A 26,934-nucleotide genomic window follows, 5' to 3' on the forward strand; every position below is an offset into this window, starting at 1 on the left:
GCAGCAACAAAATCTCTGCTATTGCAACCATTCCTTTGCCTTCCATGTCTTAGCAAACAACAATTCATAACTGAAGCTTCATAGTTACAAATCTATAGAACTCTGCCTAAGGTGTTGGTATAGCAATAACTTCCCAGCAATTACTGATAACAAGGATATACTTACAAATGTCAGTAGAAACACTCACTATTCTCAATGTCAAGAAATGATTATTAATCAATTTTTAAAGTTGTAACCAATTCTTTCATTATTTTATGTTCCTTGGTTAAATAAAGTTTTCATTGCACACATGATATAACAGAATAGAAAATAACTGCAATTGATTATATCACATTTTCAATTGGTACAAAGAAAATATAATTTCAGAATATTATTATGAGATTAATAATATTCTTTACTCATCAGTTTAATACAGAATTTTAATTTTGATATCAATAACTGAACTGAAGAAGGTACTTATTAATGTGAAAAATAACAAAGCAAAATTTAATTACTGCTTAGCTGAAATTAACTTAGAAACATATTCTTTAAGTGTTAGAATTTATCATTTTATAAAAATCAGTACCAACTGACTTATTTGCTATTTCAAATGTTTTATAGCTTCTCACAAATTACCTTTTTTTCATAGGTGCGTTTTAAATGACTTTTTTCCATTTCAAATTTGTTTTCTTGATCCTGTGAATGATAAATATTTTTATCATACTTAAAATTATACTATAATCAACAAAATTGTTAATCTATTGGAATCAATAAATCTGTTCAATGTCAAACTATTTCAGGGTTTTACATATTCTTCAGAGTGCCCTGCCTCCCCAATTTTCCAAATCACAAATAGAAACTTCTGTAATTTTATATTATAAGGCATAAACATCTTAGTCATCCGTAGATGTCACTTCTTTCTTTACTGTGTAAGAGAACCTTTCTAATCTTAAGAGGTTACTTTAAGAACACCAGCTAAATAAATATAAAAATGATAAATCTGAAGTCATATACCAAGCCTTAGTACTTTTTGACCATGGGGAGAATAAAGTAAGATCTAAATAGAGTGGCAGGTGGGTAGCTGGAGGACAGGATAGAAGTATTGGCAGAAAATCATTTTCAAGGGGTAAATTATTCCAAAATAACAGTATACTTAAATTAAAAGTTTGTTGCTAAGCTAATCTCAAAAACAAATCAATTTAAAATTATTGTCCTTTATTCTCTACATCTCATCAGCTTCTACTTTTGTTAAGATAAAATAAAATGAAAAATTATACAATGCAATTAACAAATCATAAATGGCTATTTGTATTTGAGTGTTTTTAAACTGACTCTGATTTATATCTATAAATCAAGAAAAGGAAAGGTGAGTTAAGGCCACTGTTCTGTGTAGACGTACAAGACTCACCCTTAGTTGTTGCCTTCTTTGAAGTTCTGAATCCTGTAACTGCTGTTTTAATTGACAGATGTTCTGTTCTAATTCTTCAATCACACCAGATGCCTAGAAGGATTATAATAGTAATAAAAAGCAGAATATTGATTTTATATAATTTTATAATTTCCGATTGAAAAAATATACCTATTATTCTCTCCCCATGAAAATTCAATAAGAATTAAATCTAAATTAAAGTGTTTTAAAAAGACAGAACAAAAATTAATCTTTTAAAGTAAAATTATAAATTCTGCATAGCATATGTAATGAAAATATAAAAATAAAAGCCTTACAGAAAACTTTTAAAATTTTACTTATAAAATTAAAGCATATCCAGGATTCCAAGGCAACAACAATATATAAAGTTACTCCACAAAATGTAGTATTAACACACCTAAGAATTTCTTCTCATAATTTATGTTAACTCTTTTAAAAACTTTGGTACTTAAAAGAATTAATTTATCATAGCAGAAAGTTGCTTATTAAATAGTAGAGTTGTGCTATAAACTAGACATTTAGCATTTTTAAAGTTTTAAATACCAATTACATTCTTGATGCTCACTTATTTAATAAACAGAAGAAGAGACTAATTTCAAATGCCAAGCAATCAGCCTCTATGACCTTCTCTATGACCATAAGTGAAGTAATGAACCTAACAGCAGAAACACTACCTTAGAAGCTGAAAGTGCATGTTCTTGTTTCAGAATTGTTATATCAGCATCATATTTGGTTTGTAATAACTTCATGTTTTGCTCATACTCATTTGCAAGATGATCTTTCTCTTTATGTAGCATGTTGCGCCTAAAAGCAATCAGAGAACCAAATAGAATTCTAATATTTTTAGAATCAATCACTAAAAGGAAATGTTTAATCAGCCAAAACCAAATGTATTCTTTCAATATATCAAACATCTATATTTTTATCAATTTTTTCTAAACATTAGGCTTCTTGTGTTAAAAGGGGACTTAAAACAAATAAACAAACATCAACATTTAGGGTAGAAACTTCCCAAGGTTCAATGTACAACATGTGATTAATTCTGGCAGATAATTTATAGACTTAATTTCAGTACTTTTTAGCAACATCTGATATTTGATTTCAGACCATACCTTGCCTTCACTTCTTGCAATTCACTACATGTAATCTGGTAACATCTTTCAAGTTCCTGCTTTTCTTGAAGTAATTTTTGCCTCTGTAAATTACTGTTCTCTGCTTCTCCAGTCAGCTGCTGGACACGGGCCTCCAGTTCTTTGACCATTTGGTTCTAAAAGAATAGGTAATTGTTAAGAAAGCTTCTGCCTTGATAACACTTTTGTACCATTAAGGAAACTAAAGGAAATACACAGCCTTATAAGAACAAAGAAAATGAATGCATCGTAAACTATAGTAGTAAAAATTAAATCAACCTCTTAACTAAGTCTTAAAAAAATGCTTTCTACCATAAAACTAAGATCATCATGGTTACATACGCCAAGCTATTCATTCATTTAATGACTACTTACAGAGTCTGGTAAATATTCCAGGATGTAGGTACTGAGTAGTAAAGAAGTCAACGTCCCAATCCTCTATACGTCTTTTTCAGGTTAGATTTGTTAGGCAAGTATTTATCAGTTGTTGTTTTCTATTCCTTTAGAGTTTTAGAAACTTTTTAAAATTATAAATCAATGTTCTAATTTTTAAAAGTTTATTTATTTATTTGAAAGGTGGAGTTACAGAGGCAGGGGCAGAGAGAGAGAGAGAGAGAGAGAGAGATCTTCTATCTGCTGGTTTACCCCCAAAATGGCTGCAACGGCCAGAGCTGGGCTGATCTGAAGCCAGAAGCCAGGAGCTTCTTCTTAGTCTCCCATTTAGGTGCAGGGGCCCAAGGCCATTTCTACTCTTTCCCAAGCCATAGCAGAGAGCTGGATAGGAAGTGCAGCAGCCCATGAGAGATGCCAGCACTAAGGTGGCAGCTCTACCCATTACACCACAGGGCCAGGCCCTGTAGTAATATTTTTTAAAAAGAGAGACATAACCCCCAAATTTTAACACAGGGGTTATCAATAAAGGACCCACTTACTATTACAAACATATATAGGAATATTTTATTATATAGTTGTGATGTTAATGCACAAAATTTTTACTTCTTTCATTTTTTAATTTAAAAAGGGTCTTATTCACTTTTCACAGTATTCAAAATTATCACCCAACTAAGTCATTTCTCCACCTGTTGATATTTTAAGTTATTTTTAATTTTTCACATTTGCAAGACTGTAATTTAAAACTTAGATAAAGGCATTTATGACCTTTTAGATATTTCCTCTAAAATCAGGGTACTCAAACCATTAGCTGAAGGGATAACTAAACTTCCAGCAAGGCTGGCGCTGCAGCTCACTAAGCTAATCCTCTGCCTGCGGCGCCGGCACACCGGGTTCTAGTCCCGGTCAGGGCGCCGGATTCTGTCCTGGTTGCCCCTCTTCCAGTCCAGCTTTCTGCTGTGGCCCGGGAGGGCAGAGGAGGATGGCCCAAGTGCTTGGGCCCTGCACCGGCATGGGAGACCAGGAGGAAGCACCTGGCTCCTGGCTTCAGATCAGTGCAGTGCGCTGGCCGTAGCAGCCACTTGGGGGGTGAACCAATGGAAAAAGGAAGACCTTTCTCTCTCTCTCTCTCTCTCTCTTACTGTCTGACTCTGCCTGTCAAAAAAAAAAAAAAAAATTCCAGCAAGTTTAAATAATTAGGAAAGGTAACTATGGTGATGCACTCATCCACCTCTTTGTGGGCTTTCTAAAACTGTTGAACTGAACTTTAGATATTAAATTACAACTTTAGATGTTAATTTACAACCCTGACATACTTTCTTCATTTTACCCTTTCATCATTACAATATTCAATAGGTATATAAGTTAAATTTTGCTGTATAGTGTCCAAATCTCTAAAATGGAAACCATTATATTGACTGTAAGAGCATGTTACACAAATTTAACTTTTTTTTTGTATTCATTTTATTTAGTTGAAACTCAGAGTTAGAGAGAGAGAGAGAGAGAGAGATCAACCATCTGCCAGTTCACTCCCCAAATGGCTGCAACAGCTGGGGCTGGACCAAGTCCAAACCAGGAGCCAAAAACTTTATTTGGGAGGGCTGGCGCTGTGTCATAGTGGGTAAGGCAACTGCCTGCAGCACCTGTATCCCATATGGATGCTGGTTTGAGTCCTGGCTACTCCAGTTCTGATCCAGCTCTCTGTTATGGCCTGAGAAAGCAGTAGAAGATTACCCAAGTGTTTGGGACCCTGCACCCACATGGAAGACCTTGAAGAAGCTTCTGGCTTCGGATCAGTGCAGCTCCAGCCATTTGGGGAGTGAACCAGCAGATGGAAGACCTCCCTCTCCCTCTCCTTCTCCCTCTCCTCTATCTGTGCCTCTTTGTAACTTTTCCTTTCAAACAAATAAATAAATCTTAAAAAAAAAAAAAAGAGCTTCATCTGGGTTCTCAAGTTGGGTCAGGGGCCCAAGCACTTGAGCCACCTTCTGCTGCTTTCCCAGGTTCATTAGCAGGGAGCTGGATCAGAAGGGAGCAGCCAGGACTAGAACCAGTACCTATATGGGATGCCAGCATCACAGGCAGCAGCTTAATGGGTTATGCCACAATGCTGGCCCCTAGATTTAACTTTTTATAATGCAAAAAATTTTCAGATATTCAGATATTTTCAGATATTCAAAGTTCTTCACACAGACTATTTACTTTGTCTCTTGATTAAAGATCCCTCTGTTTTAGGAGTTCTTTTCAGAAGATAGTTTCAATTTCCTAATACATATTCTAAACTCCTGTATCATATATAATTGAGTAGAAGAAACAAGGAGGGTAGTGGCTCTGTAGTGTAGCAGGTAAAGCCATCTCCTGCAGTGCCAGCGTCCCATATGGGCACGGTTTGAGTCCCAGCTGCTCCACTTCCGATCTAGCTCCTGGCCACGGCCTGGGAAAACAGTAGAAGATGCCCAAGTGCTTAGCCCTTCATCCGCATGGGAGACCCGGAAGAAGCTCCTGGCTCCTGATCAACTCAGCTCCAGCAGTTGCAGCCATTTGTGGAGTGAACCAGAAGATGGAAGACCTTTCTCTCTCTTTCTCTGCTTCGGCCTCTCTCTAAATCTGCTTTTCAAATAAATAAATAAATCTTAAAAAGAAAGACAACAAAAAAATAAAAGAAAGAAAAGCACAGACAAGTGAAGAGCACACCAAGAGTTTTCTCCTCAGGGAATCTGTCAAATGCGTAACATTCGCAGGGCAGGGAGCCAAGACACCAAGTGAAAGAAAGCTCCAAAAAGCACACCAGAGTCTTCAGCAGCATCGCTGTACCTCTCAGTGAGCACCTATAGATTACCTAGAGAGAAGGGCCACTAGTTAACATCAGACTGCCAGATGTTACTTGTGTTGGGGCTTCCCCTGGGAGCAGCAGGAAGTCATAGGAAAATAAGACCCCAAAGATTGACCCCTGAGGAAACAGCCCTCGAAAGGACCAGGTGATACCTCCACACTGGCAGCCTCTCGGAGCTGAGGGCCTGGCCTCTCTGGAAGAAGACATCAACACCCAGAGCCTTTCTTATTTTTCATACACAATCTCTGGCAATCCACCGGAAAATATCAGGCACACCAAAAAATAGAATCAAGAGAGAGAAACCAAAAATAGAAATAGATATGAAGATGCTCCGATATGGTACTTAGAAAAACATTGGACTCATTTGTTATTTAAAAAAATAAGAAAGCCTTACAAAATTAAATTCAGTCAAATATAATTGCAAGAATAGTCCAAGAGAAGTTGACCTCTGGCTGGAAATCACAAAAAACGCCACCAGTCCACATTAACTGAAACTGTCATGCAAACATCCATTCATTTGGCTCAGTGCTAACTGATGCACAGGTTGTCACTATAGTTTCTTTCAATCCAATCTAGCAGGAAATACTGGGCTGAATAAAAAAAAATTACACAGTCCCTTTTTGTAGGAATAAACCTATGGATTACGTCAGTGAAAGCAAAGAAACATTACAAGAGGCCTGGCAGTGGGTCACAGAGCTATAAATGCTAGAAGAACTCTGACACACCAGCAGAGAGTAAGAAACTCTACTATGAACAAGACTTTGGCCCTAGAAACCCAGAAATCATCTTCAAATAACTGAGCAAGGCAGAAATTTTTATAGTTGATGATAAGAAATCATTTTAAAATATGGACCATCACAGCATCTACCCACATGTGTGGTAAGCAAATGCAAAAAAAAAAAAAAAAAGGAAAAGAAAAACATTCACACACACAAAAAATAATTAATTGCTAAAGACATAAACCAAGGTAAGAGAGGATAAATCGATACAAATAAATACATCTACAGACTTTGCCTAAGCAAAAAGTGTTTTCACCAGCCAGCCAGCCAGCCAGCCTTCTTTCTGCAACATGAATAACTGAACACAGTGGCAAGAAATGGTCAGATGATAGAATAAAGCTATATTTTATCAGAGAAAGAGACAAAGAAATGGAAGAGAAAGGTAACCAACAAATCAGAGCAGTGAGGGATGCTGAGACAATATCGCGACCTCATCTCAGTACATATCACTGGACAGAGAAACAGGAACAAAGTGAAACTGAAACTTTGTGGAGTTATTAAAATGCTCCCAAAACTTTGAGATCTGAAATGAAGACATGTGTGACAGAAACACATGACCCATGGAATATACAAAATGTGAAAGAGCAGAACTGACACAGGTGATTCCCCTTTAATGTCCTACAAAATGCTGGGCTTTGGACCACCGGCCCCTTGTCTTGAGAAGAGAATTGTGACACATGTGACAACCTGGATAAACTGTGAGGACATTATGCTAAATGAAATAAGCCAGTCTTGGAGGGACAACATAGGATGGTTCCAGTTATATGAAGTATCTACAGTGTCAAAGCCATCAAAACAAAAAATAGAATGGTGGTTGCCAGGGGACTGTGGAGAATGAAATGGGGAACTGCTGCTCAGTGGGAATACATCTGAAAGATTGGCTGTACATTATGTCTACAATTAACAACACTGCATCGTACACTGAAAATTTTGTTAAAAAGGCAAATCTCAAGTTATGGGGTTTTAAAACACAGTAAAAGAAAAAATGAGATAAAAATAATGGATATAACTTAACACTACATTAGATGTAACCATATGTGAAAATTTTAAGATAATAACAATAGCCACCATTCATTGTGATACTCACTGTAAATCAGGCACTGTACAAAGAATTTAAAAGCTTTAGGCTGGAGCGAGTGCTTTGTTGGTACAGGGGGTTAAAGCCCCAGCCTGCACATCCTATATGGGTGCCGGCTCTAGTCCTGGCTGCTCCACTTCCAGTCCAGCTCCCTGCTAAAGCATCAGAGGGTGGCCCAAGTGCATGGGCCCCTGCACCCATGTGGGAGACTCAGAAGAAAATCCTTGCTCCTGGCTTCAGATCAGCTCAGCTCTGGTTGTTGTGGCCATTTGGGGAGTGAACCAGTGGATGGAAGACCTCTCCCTATCTCTCTCTCAAATAAATAAATCTTAAAAAAAAAAAAAAAAGCTTTAGGCCATTTAATCTTCCTCAAAAAACTATGAGGTCGGGGCCGGCACAGTGGCGTAGCGGGTAAAGCCACTGCCTGCAGTGCCGGCATCCCATATAGGTGCCGGTTCAAGTCCCAGCTGCTCCACTTCCAATCCAGCTCTCTGCTTTGGTCTGGGAAAGCAGCAGAAGATGGCCCAAGTCCTTGGGTCCCTACACCTACCAGGTCTACCCCTGGGAGACCTGGAAGAAGCTCCTGGCTCCTGGCTTCGGATCGGTACAGCTCCAGCTGTTATGGCCAATCGGGGAGTGAACCAGCGGATGGAAGACTTCTCTCTCTCTGCCTCTCATTCTCTCTCTGTGTAACTCTTTCAAATAAATAAATAAATCTTAAAAAAAGCTATGAGGTCAACATCATTAATATCATTCTAAATATGAGAAAACTCAGACTTTGCAAAAGTGATTGACTTGCCCATGCTTACCCTACTGATAAACTGATAAACAGGAAGACAGAATTTGATCCAAGATCTCTCTGAACTAAAACATTTTCCACTATTTAATACAGAGTCTAAGATACATTATTCTGCTCATAAGGATAATATGTAAATTTGCAGAAATACCTGAGGAAAACATGTATTTCAAAATATAAGATACACAAAGAAAAGTTAAAATGTGGGGCCAGCATGGTGGCACAGCAGGTTAAGCCATTGCTTACAACACCAGCCTCCTGTGTCAGGGTGCCAGTTCGAGCTGCTCCACTTCTTATCTAGTTTCCTGCTAATACACCTGTGAAGGCAGAAGATGGCCCAAGTGCTTGGATCCCTGCCACCCACACAGGAGACCTGGATGGAGTTTCCAGCTCCTGACTTCAGCCTAGCACAGACCTGGCCGTTGTGGCCTCTGGGGAATCAACCAGCAGATGGAAGCTTGCTCTCTCTCTCTTTCTCCCTCTCTGTTGCTCTGAAAAGTTAAAATGTAATACTGGAAACCTTGAGGTCTCTTTCTTAGCCTCCCAAATTGCTGTTATTAATCATTACCAAAGTAAGACTTTTTTTTCAATCTGTAACTTGAAGGTCATAGTGTTTTCTAGCTAGAATAATCTCTGATAATAAACAGCAAGCTAGGGAAATTCTATTTCTCAGCCCCTTCATTAGGAATACTGATTTTTTAAAAAAGATTTATTTATTTTATTTGAAAGTCAGAGGTACACAGGGAGAGAAGGAGAGGCAGAGAGAGAGAAAGGTCTTCCATCCACTGGTTCACTCCCCAGTTGGCCACAACAGCTGGAGCTGAGCCAATCTGAAGCCAGGAGCCAGGAGCTTCCTCTGGGTCTCCCACGTGGGTGCAGGGGCCCAAGGACTTGGGCCATCTTCTACTGCCCTCCCAGGCCATAGCAGAGAGCTGGACTGGAAGTGGAGTAGCCGGGACTTGAACCGGCGCCTATATGGGATGGTGGCACCACAGGCTCCTCACCAGCTGTGGCAGCCTCACCAGCTACACCACAGCGCCAGCCCCAGGAATACTGATTACAGGAGAAATGAGACTCACAGAAGTAATATTATATAACATGCTAAGGGAATAGAGAGGTTGAAAAATCTCATCAGTTACTACAAATGTCTCCTAAATATCCTACTGAAATAAAGATGGCTCATTACCCTTTGAATTCTCAAGTAGATCGTTTAAAGATTTTTTTTTTTTTACATGAGACATTGAGTTACAGAGAGAGGGAGAGACAGAGAGAGAGGTTCTCCATCCACTGGTTCACTCCCCAAATGGCTGCAAAAGCCGGAGCTGAGCTGACCCAAAGCCAGGAGCCAGGAGCTTCCTCCAGGTCTCCCACAGGGTGCAGGGCCCAACACCTGGGCCGTCTGCTGCTGCTTTTCGAGGCTTAGCAGAAAGCTGTACCAAAGAGAGCGGCCGGGATACAAACCGGTGCCCTTATGGGATGCTGGCACCGCAGGCAGAGGGTCAGCCTGCTACCCCACACACCAACCCCCAAGCACACACTTTAACAATTTAGATTAATACAGTCAAAAAACATCAATTTTAAAAGATTAGAAAAATAATCTTTAAGAAATTAGTTGTAAAATATACAATTAGAATGCTCTATAAATAAAATCTCAATCTCTCCTCTCCACCCTCCCTCTCAATTCCCTCCGGTAGCAGCAATATGACTTTGGCTAGGGGTATTATGTGACTATTTTCTCTTTTGTATTTCAAACTGCATTGAATAACTTAACTCTAATGGTGCCTAATGATTAAGTCACCTTGTTCTATAATATTTACGTATGACCTTTACTTCATTTGAGCAAATTAATCTGTTCACTTTGAATTTTAGCATGATTTCCAATGAGTGATTTTTCTGATTATATAAGATTATGCTTATCTTTCTATAATAACAATTCTTCTACTATAAGTGTGAAATGTACATTACCAACTACTTCATCAACAATAGAAATGAAAAGAATAGGCCCCAGAATCAAGGTCTTCAGCACACTACTCAGGTTCATCACTACTTCTCAAAAAAGTTTACTTATATGATTTCCATGATAATTGCAACACATCTAATACCAGACTTAACCAGTTTGTCAACGGCATTTTTCCTGAGAGTCTCATAGCTATAATTTGAAGAATGTACATGTATAATACACACAGTAATGTACATGTAGAATAACAGCACAAATATGTGCTTGTGTGCTATATAATATATAGAACACATGTATACTCACAAGCACACAATTGATTACTGTATATCTGGGGCCCATCAAGTAGGCAAAACAAGTCTAGTTAATACTATTGATGACTACTGCCAAGATTAGGAAGTTTTGGGACTGTGCCAAATAGAACTTTCACTGGTGGGAAGATAAAAGCTGAAAATCAAGAAAAATATTCAGAACAGCAATAAATCTTGTTGGAAAGACAAGAAAGAAGAGCAATAAGAAAAACAGCAAAAGAAACCAGGTAAGGTACAAGCAGGTTAAAAAAAGAAAAAAAAAAAAAGCAGGATCCTGACACTAATTCTTCAAATACCAAGCACCTGCCAAGCTGTAACTGTTGTTGGAAATGGGCAAGATTTCTGATAACGCAAGTAAGAGTCACAGGACAGGAAAAAAGCACTTACAATTAAGATTGGTATTTATTGATGAAATACTTTCACAAATACTGGTACTAACTTTCTGATTTAAAAAGCAAAATATGTGATGCCAGTTTTTCATTTTATTTATTTTATACACAATTCTAGGAACAAATTTAATCAAAGAAATTTAAAACAATGTCAAGAGAAAGCATACACACACATACATGTATGCATGTATGTATATTTGCATGTACGAAGTCCCTTAAAGACAACAATATTTGGAAAAGATAATATTTTCTAATATTGAATACAAAGGGTGGAGCAGATACAAAATAGTGGAAGCCTCAAAATCAGTTTAGAAATTACTCAGTAGGCCAGTGTTGTGGCGTTGGCAAGGTAAGCGGCTGATTGTGATGCTGACGTCCCATATGGGCTCTGGTTCATGTCCTAGCTGTTGTACTTCTCATCCAGTTCCCTACTAATGTGCCTAGGAGGCAGTGGAGGATGGCCCAAGTGCTTGGGCCCCTCGACCCAGGTGGGAGATGTAAAAGAAGCTCCTGACTTCAGCCCAGCCCAGCCCTGACCATTGTGGACATTTGGAGAGTGAACAAGCAGACTGAAGCTCTCTTGCTCATTTGCTCTCTCTCTCTGGCTCTGAATTTCAAATAAATAAATAAATCTTTTTAAAAATGCATTCAAGAAGAAACACGCTAATACAGAATCATATTTTACAGGCTGCAGAAGACAGAACAGTGGGGAATTCATCAGCACATAACAAGATCAGGGATGAAGCAAATAATTGTAAAGGGAATGATAACAGATTACCTTGGGTGCACAGCCTATCTTCCCACCATGGGGACTCAAAGATGGCATCCCAAAGACTGGACTGGACTTCTTGAATCCACATGAATTACAAGAAGAAATTGTAACAGGCATTAGTTTAGGAATTTGACTTGTTGAATTCTTGGTCATGGGAAAATAGGAAAAATTGCACCACAAGCAAGGAGAGCAACTGGCAAGTTCCTGAACAAGTCCAGCAATGAGGCAACAATGGCCTCAACTCAACTGGTAGCTGTGGCAACAGAAGGGAAAAGAGTATATGCAGGGAAATTCTCAGAGAAAGAAACAGAAGGATTCGGTAAAGTATTCACTGAGGGAAATAAGTGGCAAAAGTCATAAATCTTCCAAGTTCAAAACCTACTGTGCCAAAAGAATGGAACTATCAATTGGGAATTCAGAGAAACTTTGAGGTTATTATTTCGGTATGAAGTACTGGAGACATGGTTTTCAGCAAGTTAATTCTCAGGAAATGTAAAATAGCCCATGAGCTTATAGTTACACAACTTTTATCAATGTAAGAGATCAGTTCAGGAAATACAAATGCTGGAGTTTTACATACAAACTTAGTATGAAAGCTGTAGGAGTCAAAAATTAAAAAGAAGTAGTATTAAGCAATGACTTGGAGTCCATAAATCAGCTACCACGGCAAAATAAGTAAAACAATTTATCTTATTTCATAAACTTCTTATAGGAATAACACATGCACTCAAAAATGGACACAAATCTCAAGTATATATTTTGATTTCTTTTTTTATAAATTGAAAAGACCCAAGAATCAGTATTTACAACGCTCTCTGAAACCTATTAATCACTCTCTATCCAAGGGTAGCCTCATGTATTTTGTAGCTCTGCGAGATTCATCCATGTCATGGGGTGTAAAAGTACTTTATAATCTTTTTCAAGACTGTACAGAGCATTTCATTATGAAATATATCTAAAAGAATTCATCCACCTATTGATGGACTGTTTTCAGTTGTTGCCTCTTATGAAACTCATACTTATTTTAAGGCACATATATGCACAGATTTCTTTTTATTATAAAGCTTATAGTAAAACTGCTCAGTCCTGAGATGCATATGTTAATCTTCCATGGAACTAATAAATCATTATAGCAAAGTTGTAGGGTAAGAGGTTAGCATGGAAAAGGCTATTGTTTTCTTAAGTACTAGCAATTGGAGTTTGAGAATAGAAAACACAATATTATAAATAATAGCACCCCAGTGAATGAAATGCTAGGAAGAATTCTAATGAAATACGTTCAGGATCTATATACATAAAACTATAAAAGTGATCAAAGAGACAAAAGAAGTTCTAAATAAAAGTACTCAACATTCAGAGACTGAAAAATTCAATTCATTGTTAAATTTGATCTACAGATGCAACAAAATCCCAATTAACATTTCAGCAAGCTATTTATGGAAATGAACAAATTCTGAAATTTAGAATTATTAGAAGCATGGAAAAAGTGAAAGATCCAGAATAACCAGCATGACAAAGAAAGACAAAGTTGGAGGACTGATACTGCCCAACTTCCAAACATATAAAGTCAGTGTAGTCAAGACAGGATAATATTGGGCAAAGAATAGATGCACATATAAAGGAAAACCAGAAATAAGCCTATCAAATATAATCAACAGACTTTTGACAAAGAAACCAAGCAAATTTGAAGGAAGAAGCAAAAGAGTATTTTCAACAAATTATGTGCTAGAACAACTAGACGTCCATGCCTCTCAACCTGATTACAGATGTAGTACTTACACTTTTCATAAAACTTAACTCAGAATGGATATTAGATGTAAATATAGAATGCAATCCTATAAAACTACTACATGAAAACATGGAGAAAAAGATTTGTGACCTTTGGCTTGGCAATGAGCTTTTAGATGCTACACCAAAAGTGTAATTCTGGAAAGGAAATTTGATGAGTGGGACTTTATTAAAATTAAAAACTTCTGCTCTCTGAAAAACACTGTTAGGTGAATAAAAACCAAGCCAAAGACTGAAGGAAAATATTTCCAAAATACATGTCTCATAAAAGGTTTAAATCTAAAATAGACAAAGAACTCTTAAAACAATCCAATTTATAAAAAGGAGGGCGTAACAACAGATGAACAGACATGTCACCAAAGAAGATACACGGATGTTAAGATTTCTATGAAAAGATAAATAAGACAACAATGATACACCACTACACACCTGCTGGAAGGGCTAAAATCAACAAAACTGAAAATACCAAATGTTGACAAGGATACAGAGCAACAGGATTTCTCATTCACTGTTGATGGGATTAGAAAATTGAACAGCCACTTGGCAAGACATTTTGGCAGTTTATTATACAGCTAAAAATACTCTTACTATATTATCCAGCATCAAGTACCTGTTACCCAAATGACATGAAAACTCCCATATGGGATTCTGGTGTCACAAGCAGGGCTTGACCCACTGTGGCACAATATATTAAGGCACTTATATTACATATAAATTAATAAGTGAATGATAAAAGACAACTCTTCAGCAAAGAAAAAATCTAATAATAAATATAACTAATCCACCCTCAAGGACACATGTAACTTCCCACTTCTGAAATGTGGGCTGTAGGTGCTGCCTCTGTGGTGCAGCAGGTCAAACCAATACTTGTGGGACCAGCACTCCATACCAGAGTGCTGGTTCCAGTCCCGGCTTCCCTGCTTTCCGATTAGCTTCCTGCTAATGCACTTGAGGAAGCAGCAGGTGATGGCCTAAAAACCTGGGTCCCTGTCACCTACATGAGAGACCCAAATGAAGTTCCTGGTTCCTGGCTTCTGCCAGACCTATCCCAGGCTGTTGCAGCCATTTGGGGAGTGAGCAAGCAGACAGAAGGTATGCCTGTCTGTCCTTCTCTCTCTCTTTCAAATAAAATAATAAATTTAAATAATAAAATATACATAATAAACTTTAAAATGTGGGATGCAAACAGTGACTTCCTTCCAAAGAGCGTAGTAGGGAAAGTTGCAGGATAACTGCAATGAAGAAAGCTAACAAACATCACAAAAAGATGAACAAGGCTAATACAGATGCTGACAGGTCAGATAACAGCAGGAACTCTTGGAATGATGCGATGGGAAGGTACTTTAGCTGTGTGGTCTTCCTCCCTAAACCCACAACTCCAGCCTAGTCATGAGAAAAATGTAAGGCAATTTCCACTAGAGGGACATTTTACATATTCCTGACCGGTACGCCAAAACTGTTAGTCATGAAAAAGGAGAGTCTTATCACAACCAACAGGAGCTTATGGAGATTTAAGAACTAAATCTATCCTGTAAGATACCCTAGAAAACAAACATCAGGTAAAAACTTCAGAAATCTGAATAACTATGGACACCAGCTAATATCAATACATCAATATTGATTAATTTATTTTTACAAGTATACTAAAATAAGATGTTACTAATAGGAGAAACTGGGAATGAGGTATATAGAAACTCACTTTACTACCTTTTTGCATTCTCTAAATAATAATCCAAGTAATTGAAAACTGTGCTAAAAATAAATCCTATTTTTTTAAATGGCCCTTTTATTAATAATTAATAAATGTGGTATTTTGGGGCTTATCCTTTATAATCATGAAGGGGTTGAGAAGAGATACTGATAGAGACTAAAAAATAATAGTCTAGATATGTCAGGGGTAGATAAATTATCTCATTATTATCATATGTCACTATAAAAACAGTTAATTGCAAATATTTAAAGTGTCTCAAGGTTTTGGTCCTCTTTAAGGTATGGATACTTAACCTATCTTAACCTTTCATACATGAATTCACAAATAGAATTCATAGTGTCAGTGAACTTAAATGAAAGGAAAAAAAAGAGTCATCTTTATTCTTACTATCCTAACTGAAACTTTGTATTTTTCTTCTATCATAAATGTCGTCATCAAACCAAGATAGTAATAGCAATATCTGTCATTAACAGAATCACAGATATTTTTATAATTTGTTGGCCAACCATTAAATATTGTTTACCTTCATCATAATTCAGTAATTGTAATCAGGCATACCTGTATATTTTGTCATTTTGTATTACTTTAGAAGCATATATAATACTTTGTAATAACTTGGCTTATTAATATTTTAACATAATTTTTCTTATACTCTTGTTTGATTAAGTGTAAGAATACTGTTCTGACAAGGACTATACAGACTTCACCAGATTGTCAACAGAGTGCATAGCACAGAAAAATATTCACAATCCTACGAACAAATGCGTTAATCTCACAAAGTCATCCACAACTCTCCTATTAACAGTCTTAATTTTATAGCCTCACCTCCCCAAGAAGCTAATAAACTTTGCTATAATGTTTATATTTACAAGTTCCAATATTTGTCTTAAAAGTCCATGGTTTACACATTTTCACTGAGTTTTACTAGGAAAATCCCTGCCAATACCAAGAGACATAAGTCAACTAATCCACATGTCTGCTTACAATAAATGGCAATGAAACAAAACAAGATTCAACAAAAAAGGAAAAGGCCTGAAAGACAACAAAACAGAAAAACTAATTCTCAGTGACAGTCTCATCTTTCATCTCAAGCCATGCCTTGAAATCTCCCCTGTTTAATTATTAAATCAGAAGCTGCTCACTGAGCGCTGTCTAGTTTTGATGATTCTTAAATGTAATCCTGCTGACAGACTCTGTCCATTCTTCTCTCTGTCTACTATTATTACCTATGACAAGGTCTGAATGCTAATTTTAAATTCAACTTTCATTAAAATAGAATGAAAGTTCCTCTGACAGTGACTCTTGGCTCCAAAGTATCACTTTTATTTCTCAAACTCATAAAAAGAAAAATTCCACTGTGAAAAATATTTCTCTAAATATCACATAGTTAAGAAAATACATCAATACTATATCAATATAGGAAACATTTTAAGAAATCACATATTCTTGGAATTAAAACTTTAAAATTATTATTCAATACACTTTATATAAAATTTAGGATGTTAAGATGATGAAAATGTATTTCAGATTTCTTATTTTTGTCTATGGCTACAAATATCAGAGGTATTTGTGTACCTCTCATATGTTAATAGCTGCATTAGTCATGATGGCCAAAAGGTAAACACAATCCATCTAACAATGGATGGATAAATAAATAAAACGTGTATTGGTATAGAATGGAATATTATTCAGCATTTAAAAAGAAATTTTGACATGCTAGAACATGGATGAATTGTGCAGATATTATGCCAAGTGAAATAAACCACTCACTAAAGAACAAATGCCATATGATCTCTTACCTTATCTTAGCATGGAGAGCAGTCATATTCATAATCCTCTAGATACAGGAGATGAATTTGGGGTTACTGCCCAGTGAGCTCAGAGTTTCAGTGGGGGAATATGAAAACATGTAGAGATGGAAGGTGGTGATGGGACTACAATAATGTACATATACTGAAGGCCACTAAACTATGCATTTAAAATAGTTAAAATTCCAACTTTGTTTTATGTATATTTTACCATTTAATAAATAAAAACAATGAGGACCTCAAAAAACCTAACAATGGATTTGAATCCTACACAGATGACATACCTAAAATCAAGTGAAATTGGAAAAAAGATAAATAGCAACTGGAAAATACACAAAGGGGATGAACAGTGAAGTAAAACGGGCACAGCGGGTTAAGCTGCTCCCTGTGATGCTGGCATCTCATATGGAGTGCTGGTTTGAGTTCTGGTTACTCTGCTTCGGATCCAGCTCCCTGCTAATGTGCCAGGAAAGGCAGCAGAGGATGGCCCAGATGCTTGGGCCCCTACCACCCATGAGGGAGAATAGGATGGAATTCCTAACTACTGGCTTTGGGCCAGCCCTCTCCCTCCCCCTCCCCCTCCCCCTCCCCCTCCCTCTCCCTCTCCCTCACTCTGCCATTCAAGTAAGTAAGTAAGTAAGTAAGTAAATAAATCTTTCTTAAAATGACCAAGAAACAAAAAACCTATCCATCAGGGAAATATAAATTCAAAAATTAAGTCTGAGTGTTGGCAAGGAGGTGGAGAGATAACACTCAGACTCAGTTGAGTGAAAACACATCACCACGCTGGAAAGTGTTCTATAGACACAGAAATTATACTCTTGAATTACATTCTCTCTATAGTAGTGATTTTCAAACTATAGGTCTCAACCCATGTGAAATCAAGTTGAAAATTACAATTAACGATTTTTAAATTAATTAAATACAATAAAAATAACAGAGCATGTAGGAGAGAATGGCCATCCTGTTTTAGCCTTTTGGCTGAGACCAACTGCAGAGTGAGCAGCCAGTAGTAAAGATGAAACTTATCTGGTCCACAAATTGATAAAAGTTATTTCTTACTGTGAATCAGGGGCAAAAAAGAATTTGAAAGCCAATGGCTAGAGAAGAAATTACCAAAGCCAAAAAACTCTTTATCCCCAGAATCTAAGTGGATGCACACAAAGTTTATTAATACTACCAAGACATTATTTGTCTTTCTCACTACCATTTTCTCACAAGTGTACAGTGAAGTTTTCCACACACTACTTGACATATGATGGCACAACAGAATAAAAGCAAAAACAGAGATGAGAGTTCAGCTGCTATCCACTAAGACTGAAGTTAAGAAGATTTACAAAAACGGAAAGCAATAGCACACTGCTCACTAAATTGCTGTTCTTTTGTAAACTATAGTTTTATAGAATTACTTCAGTTAAAATTGTCACTTATGTTCACATGTAATAATTTTATTTTTATTTTAGATGAATTCATAAATGAGTTTCTTAAAATGTGGCCCCACACCCAGAAAAAGCACCCATACTGTTTTGGTTAATTAGTAAAGATAAGTACCAAATTTGCAACCTAGTAGCTACAAAAATACAGAAAACAAAGATCTAGCATGTGCATATTAACCTTTTCTTCTTTTGAATCCAGTGACTTAATTTTCAATGTTCTCACTTTTTTAAATAACATAATTAAAACAAAAATAGGGTACTTTACCTATTGTGGGTTGAATTATGTTTCCCAAAAGGATGTGATGAAGCTAACCCAGGGAGTACTTGTGAATGTGACCTTATTTGGATTGAAACAGGATGTTTGCATATGTAATCAAGTTAAGTAACATGAGGTGAAACTGGATTAGGGTGGGCCTTAAAAATCCATTGACTGTTGCCCTTATAAGAAGGCCACAGGGCCAGAGATGTAGCATAGTCGGCTAATCCTTCACCTGAGGTGCCAGCATCCCATACGGGCACCGGTTCAAATCTCAGCTGCTCTTCTTCCAATCTAGCTCTCTACTATGGCCTGGGAAAGTCCTTGGGCCCCTGCACCCATGTGGGAGACCCGGGTGAAGATCCTGACTCCTAGCTTCAGATCATCCCAGCTCTGGCAGCTGCGGCCATTTGGGGAGTAAACCAGCAGATAGAAGACCTCTCTCTCTGTTTCCCTCTGTAGCTCTACCTTTCAAATAAGTAAATAAAATTTTTAAAAAATCATACGAAGGCACCAGAACACAATGACACACAAGGAGAACACCAGGTTATGGCAGAAGTACAAGAATAAAGTGCTGCAGCCATCAGCCCAGGAACACCCAGGGTGGCCTGTCGTCCCCAGAAGCGGGGCAGAGGCAGGGAACAGTCTTCCTCGTCTGTAGGGCCTTCTGAAAACAGGTACCTTGTAGAACCTTGAGCGTGCACACCTGTCCTTCAGAACTATGAGACAATACATTTCTGTTGTTCTGAGTTACTCAGTTTCGCCTAATGTGTGATGGCAGCCCTAAGAAACCAACACATCAGTCAGACTGACAGTTCTGAAACACTCAGCACTGGACTGACAATGTGAAAGAATGGGTACTCACATATAGTAATTTTATTACGTGGACATAAACTTCTTCTCTAAATTATCAATAATAAGCACATCTTTTTTAAAATTTATTTTTATTTATTTGAAAGGCAGAGTTATAGAGACAAGAGGGAGAGTCAGAGAGAGAAAAGAGATCTTCCATCCACTGGTTCACTCCCCAAATGGTCATGCTTGCCAGGACTGGGCCAGACCAAAGCCAGGAGCCAGGAGCTTCTTTCAGGTCTCCCACGTGGCTGGCAGGAACCCAAGCACTTGGGCCATTTTCCACTGCTTTCCCAGGTGCATTAATAGGCAGTTGGATCAGAAGTGGAGCACCCAGGACTTGAACCAGTCCCCAGATGGGATGTAGGTGTTGCAGGAAGCAGCTTAACTCTATGCCGCAACACCAGTTCCAGCATATCTGTCTTTTGCAAAAACAAAAACCTTTAGTTTTAAAACCACTATTGTTGGCTGGCGCCGTGGCTCACTGGGCTAATCCTCCGCCTCCGGCGCCGGCACCCCAGGTTCTAGTCCCGGTCAGGGCACCGGATTCTGTCTCTATTGCTCCTCTTCCAGTCAGGCTCTCTGCTATGGTTAGGGAGTGCAGTGGAGGATGGCCCAAGTGCTTGAGCCCTGCACCTGCATGGGAGACCAGGAGAAGGCACCTGGCTCCTGGCTTCAGATGGGTGCAGCGCACCAGCCGTAGTGGCCATCTGGGATGTGAACCAATGGAAAAAAGAAGACCTTTCTCTCTGTCTCTCTCTCTCTCTCACTAACTCTGCCTGTCAAAAAATAAAAATAAAAAGTAAAAAAAGAATAAAACCACTATTGTTACCATTATCTAACCTTTTCTGTGAATTCTAGTCAATGTACAATAAATTATAGTAAAATATTTGCTATATATAAAAGAATTCCAACAAGTTCATGGAAAAATGTTAATTAAAAGACAAAAATTTAAAATATAAGCCTTTAGCTAATTGGCTTTGGGAAAGCTGAACTCCAGAAAATTGGCATGTTTCCCATCTCATAATTTAAATTTTTTAAAGAATCTATCACCATCATTTGCATACATAAATTTTCAATAAACTCTGTTGAATGAAAAAAATATATAAATATAAACCTTATTTCTCAACACAATCTCCATCAAGTTTTTTTTTGTTTTGTTTTGTAAGCAACAATATCATCCATTTCATCCATCCCTAAAGAACTGAGGGTCTTGGGAATTTAACCATATTAATGCAATCTTTTTTCGATTGTTAACTGAAGGCTAGGAAACAAAAAAGAAGTCAGAAGGAGCCAAAAGAGAACCATCAAGTGGATACCCGATGACTTCCCATCCAAACTCTTGCGAAACTATCTTCTTTTGATAAGAGGAATGACAGGAACACTGTCAAGGCAGAGAAGGGCTCTGCTGAGGTTTCCCAGGCACTTTCTTTTTTTTTTTTTTGCTAAGCTTTGGCTAACCTTCTCAAAACACTCTCATGAGAAGCAGACAATATCTGCTTTCCTCCAAAAAGTCAAAAAGCAAAATGTCTTGAGCATCTCAAAAGACTGCCAGCACGCCCTTTGCTCCTGACTGATCCATTTCTTTGACTGGCCCACTTCCACCTCTTGGCAGCCACTGTTTAGATCATGCTTTGTCTTCAGGATATAGCGGCAGAGCCATGTTTCTTTATTCAAAAAATGCTTCAGGGTCTTCTGCTTTGTTTTGAACTTCCACAGAGAGTTCTGCTCCTGTGTGCAGCTGAGCTGGTACAGCCGTTTTGGCGCCCACTGTGAAGAAAGTTTGCTCCACCTGATTCTTTGGTTAGGGCTGTGTACACTGAACCAGCTGGGAAGTCTGTGGTGTTGGCCGTTATCTCTGCTATCAGCCATTGGTCTTCTTCACTTAGGACATGAACAGGATTAATGCTTTCCTTGAAGACCCAAAGGGACTGCTGCCATTACAGGCTTCAATCTCATCATCACGTCATCCGTTTCTTAAAATCGGTTATTCACTTGTAAGCTGCTAACTTCTTTGGGGCATTGTCCTCATAAACTTTTCATAAAGTATCAATGATTTCACCATTCGTCTAGCCAAGCTTCACCATAAATGTAATTTTTTTCTTCAAATTAGCAGAATTCATGTTTCTGTATTAGGGGCTCTTTTCAACTTGATGTCTTAACTGCCTGAGAGCCTCAAATTAGATCTTGTTTGGATGTATTATAACAAGCTAGTATGAGCTGATTTTAATGCAAAAAAATTGAAGCTCATGCATAGTTTTTTTCATCACACACATTTCTCATGAACCATTTCCCTCATACATATAAAAGATAAGATACCTGTGTCTCACATCTCATTTGGATGCCTGGAGTCAAATACCAACTCCAGTCTCCTGCCAATGCAGATCCTGGGAAGCAGCAGTGATGGCCAAGTAATTGGGTCTCTGCCACCCACTGGACCTGCATTGAGTTCCCAGCTCCCAGCTCTGACCCTATCCACGGTGCTCACTCTCTTTCCTGCCTACATCTCTCTTGCCCTCAATAAAACAACAAGAAAAAAATCATCTCTCTACCTCCAATTTAGGGAGAGTGTCTCTTTCCAAAGTCATGTTTCCCTTATCACCAGCAAAATTTGCCTACTGAAAATGGGAAATTTTCAGTGGGAGTTCAACAGTGTTCCCATGATTTTGGGAGTTTCTACCCTGAGGTTTGTCCTCACTACTTGAAGGAACTCTAAGAATCTAACACGAGGACTCCTTAAAACACGTAGAAGCAACTAATAAACCCAAAGCAGCATGAATTCACAATCCAAAATAACTAGGCACCCACAGAAAATTACATGAAAAACTGTCAGCAAAACTTATGTGTATATAAACAATATTCTATAGATTATAGTTCATAATACATTGCATATTATTATAAAGTTAATTATAATTTAATACATTTTATCCTGAAGGTGAATTATCAGAACATATGGACAAAGAATTTTAAATAAGCCTAATAAGTAAACTTAAGAAGATAAAGAATAATATTAACAGATAAAATTTAAAAAATTTAATCAAAGAATAAGATGAAAATACTGCTTAAGAGAAAAAATAACAGTAGAAATTAAAAAATAGAACCAACAAACCAGAGAAAATCCACTAAAGAATATGGATTGAGGGCCAGCATTGTAGCATAACAAATTAAGCTTCCACCTGCAATGCCAGCATCTCATATGGGCACCAGTTCCAGTCCTAGCTGCTCAGCTTCCAATCCAGTTCCTTGCTAATGCACATGGATGCATAGGATGCCCAAGTGCTTGGGCCCCTACATCCAGGTGGGAAACCTAGATGGAGCTCCTGGCTCCTGGATTCAGCCTGGCCCAGCCCCAGCTCTTCTGACCATCTGAGGAATGAGCCAAGAGATCACAACAGCTCTAACTCAGCCTCTCAAGTAAATAAAATAAATCTTAAAAAAAAAAAAAGAATATAGATTGCGATAACAGGATAGAATGAAAATACAAGGAGATAGGAAACATTAAGAAAGACCTAAGAGGTGGCAAGGATAGATCTTTTTAATGAAATAATGACCATAAATACATTTCTCAGAATTAAATTTTTTAATTCTCAGAATTAAAAAAAAATTTTTAAGTCAGATATAAAGGATTCAAAATAATGCCCAAAAGCCCATACCAAAAGACAAAGTGACAGTCATATTAATCACAGATTTGGTGACATTCAAAACCATCCTTGTACTTTTCATTTAAAAACCATGTAGGGGGTCACATTTTTTTCTAAGGTCTATTTTTTAGGGCTGGGTTCACTGTCTTCTGGAACTGAATATTGAGTATGGAGATAAAGAAATCTGAAGGCATACTAATATTTTTTCCTTTATAAATTACTTTGATTTTTGTTTTGTTTGTTTTTTCCTTTGGAACAGGGTGGGGAGGGGGTGTCAGTTTGCAGTCTGGACACAAAGGATTCTCAAGGGTCTCATGGACTCCCAGGAATTAGTTCACCACACTGCGGAACTGCTGTGGTAAAAATCCCATGCTGAGGGGCCGGCACCATGGCTCACTTGGTTAATCCTCTGCCTGTGGCGCCGGCACCCGGAGTTCTAGTCCCAGTTGGGGTGCTGAGTACTAGTCTGGGTTGCTCCTCTTCCAGTCCAGCTCTCTGCTGTGGCCCGGGAAAGCAGTGGAGGATGGCCCAAGTGCTTGGGCCCTGCACCCACATGGGAGACCAGGAGGAAGTACCTGGCTCCTGGCTTCGGATCCATGCAGCACGCTGGCCGTAGCAGCCATTTAGGGGGTGAACCAATGGAAAAGGAAGACCTTTCTCTCTGTCTCTCTCTCTCACTGTCTAGCTCTGCCTGTCAAAAAAAAAAAAAAAGATTTATTTTATTTATTTGAAAGAGTTACACAGAGAGAGAGAGAGAGAGTCTTCCATCCATTGGTTCACTCCACAGATGGCCTCAATGGCCAGAGCTGCACTGATCCAAAGCCAGGAGCCAGGAGCTTCCTCCAGGTTTCCCATGTGGGTGCAGGGGCCCAAGGACCTGGGCCATCTTCTTCTGCTTTCCCAGGCCACAGCAGAGAGCTGGATTGGAAGAGGAGCAGCCGGGACTAGAACCAGCGCCCATATGAGATGCCAGCGCTTCAGGCCAGGGCTTTAACCCACTGTACCACAGCACCGGCCCCTCATCTTTAGAATTTCAATATGGAAAAGTAATCTTCAGCCTTATAACAAGTTCTTTTCACTCTGTTCTCTGTAATTCAGTCCTACCAGCCCCTGTCTTCTTCCTGCATTAACCAGTCTTTCCCTCTTAGAACTGGCTTTGGATCGGAGCAGCGCTGGCCATATCGGCCATTTAGGGGGTGAACCAACAGAAGGAAGACCTTTCTCTGTCTCCCTCTCTCACTGTCTAACTCTATCTGTCAAAAAAAAAAAAAATCCCATGCTGACACTGTTTAATTCTCCCTAGAAAACAAACTAGCACCTTCTGCTGAGTGGATGAAGATAGCCCATGCTTCAAGAAATGGATGAGAGGATGCAAAGATTGGTTCGTTTTTGCTATTTTGTCATTTTAGAAAGTTGTGTTGTGGGACGCTTCTACAATCTACAAAAGTGGAGGGAAAATTACACTGAGGCCCCGACGCTGACCACTCTGGGAGGTCGTATTATAATGTGCGTGCCAAGATGGGGGAGGCCCACTTGCACTGGCTGTCAGGGGCTCTGACCCACAGGCGGATCAGCCAGTCTACAGAACTGGTCCAGGCTTTCAAAGGCTGAAAATGCTCATTCCCTCAGATCTGCACTCTGCAGCAGCGTGCACAGAGAGGAGGCGTTTGCAGAGGCCCCTCCGGCTCGCATGGGAGAGGCCGCTGGTGTCTCTCTGTGTTGCTTGACCGACCATATGATCTCCTGCATCCTTTCCAAAAGGAACTTTCTGGTTTTACCCAGGTGACGTCTGCGTCTTGTCCCTCAGTGGAGATGATCTGCTAAGAAATGTGTCAGTGGTCCCACCGGGGCTCTCCCTGTTTGATATCCTTCACTAGCGTTAAATATTTTCAGAAAAATCAATGAAGTCGTTAGTTTAAAAAATGATACAAAAAGAAAAATTACCCCTGAAAGTCAATGAAAAAATAAGCAACAAGAAGAAAGGTTTGCAAAAGAGTTCTGAGGGTTTAAAAAGGAGGTGGCATCAAACAGTGCAGAGCCAAACCCCCCAGCAAACGTCAAGGGGCCATCCACTGTCACATAGAAATCGGTTCCAAGTTTGAAGAGGAAGTGTCTCCTTGTAATTCTGCAGCACACTTATTTATATGCACTTCACAGAAGCACGAGCACACGGAAATTAAAGAAGATGGTTTCTAAAAATGTCACAGAGAGAAAAAAAAACTCACTTACTGTAGACTGTGTTTGTGCCATGTATTCACCCTCCATTTTATTCAGACGCACATTTGTGTCCTCAAGCAATTCTTGAATATTTTCAGTATGTCGCTTTTGAAGATCAAACTTTTCCTTTTCCATTTCTGCTACTGCACTGTGGAGCTACACGATGAAATCAAGAGCGGATTCTTTCACTAAGGTATAGACTATTTTGCAATTCAGAAAAGAAATGGTTTCTTGTATTTCTCTCTATATATGGTGAATTGAACCACAAAAGGTATAAAATCTACAAATAAACATTTAAAGTAAAGATACCATACAAAGAACATGATTAAGAAATGTGTTTGTTTGTTTGTTTGTTTTTTTAACATTCTTGAATTGAAAATCTTAATGGATAAGCAAATATTGGAGGGGAGGATCTGCCTCAGGCAAACAATCAGACAGCTAACACAGGACCTCAGCTGGAAAGCAGGAGCACTGATCTGAAATCCAGACACATCAACATTCAAATACTGTCATGGATTAGTAACATCATCATCCTGTATTACTCATTTAAATTAAATGTGGTACAACAGCAACGTGAAAAATGCTCTACGGAAACCCCCAGGAAGAAGCTACTTTTACCACTTCATCATCTATACATGGAGTGGACAGCAACACCACACTTAGAAATCAAACACAGAATGAGCAGGGTGGCTGAGGAGCACTTGATAGTATTTGCATCCTGTACATGGGTCTTTACTGATAAAGGTTATTATGTATACAGTTTAAACAGATAAAGCTTTAACATGTTGATGTAAATTTTTATTAAAAAAAAAAAAACAGCAAAGACAAATGCAGGCAAGCAAGACAGGTTTAATGGATAGCTTCCAAAGGGGACTGAAAATCTGCGCTCCCAACCCTGTGAGCGTTTTACTTTTATTGAACTCATATTCCCTACATTCAACCCCAGGGCCACTCAAGAGGTGGGGCAAACGGGGGCCCACACTGTCCCGATCATATATTTAACGCACTGTCCATGAACAGGGAAGAGGGATAGATATGACAGGCGGTGCAGACTCTTGTGTTACTAGACGATATCAGGACGAACAGTGAAAACACAGATCCTAGAAACCAGAGGCAGAACACGGGCAATAATTCTGGTAATGGTACTGGCAAGGGGCCCAAGAACTTCTCTTCTAGCTTCTAACTGAAGAGGAGAAGAAAGGATGACTCCGTAACAGCCATATACAAGATTCTTGGGTTCACAAATTTAACATGCACTTTTGACGATTTTTTTTTTTTTTTTTTTTTTTGGGCCAGGCAGAGTTAGATGGTGAGAGAGAGTGAGAGTGAGAGTGAGAGTGAGAGTGAGAGTGAGACAGAGAGTTACAGACAGTGAGAGAGAGACA

The 26,934-nt window shown here is 38.5% G+C and overlaps 1 protein-coding gene across 6 annotated transcripts in view; it reads right to left on the reverse strand.

Moving 5' to 3' along the window:
* The window catches only part of CEP112 (centrosomal protein 112), a 516,630-nt gene that overhangs the window by 369,026 nt on the left and 120,670 nt on the right, over nucleotides 1–26,934 (reverse strand). For 5 of the 6 annotated variants that reach the window (XM_062174816.1, XM_062174818.1, XM_062174817.1 and 2 more), the window contains 5 exons: nucleotides 25,562–25,705; nucleotides 2,521–2,675; nucleotides 2,083–2,212; nucleotides 1,388–1,480; nucleotides 616–675 (listed from right to left, as the gene is read on the reverse strand). In XM_062174816.1, coding sequence (XP_062030800.1) covers nucleotides 616–675; nucleotides 1,388–1,480; nucleotides 2,083–2,212; nucleotides 2,521–2,675; nucleotides 25,562–25,705 — 582 coding nt within the window. The remainder of the gene's footprint in view (nucleotides 1–615; nucleotides 676–1,387; nucleotides 1,481–2,082; nucleotides 2,213–2,520; nucleotides 2,676–25,561; nucleotides 25,706–26,934) is intronic. The other variant, XM_062174820.1, reaches the window with a different exon arrangement.

The sequence above is a fragment of the Lepus europaeus genome, chromosome 18, assembly GCF_033115175.1.
Source record: "Lepus europaeus isolate LE1 chromosome 18, mLepTim1.pri, whole genome shotgun sequence".
Lineage (NCBI taxonomy): Eukaryota > Metazoa > Chordata > Mammalia > Lagomorpha > Leporidae > Lepus > Lepus europaeus.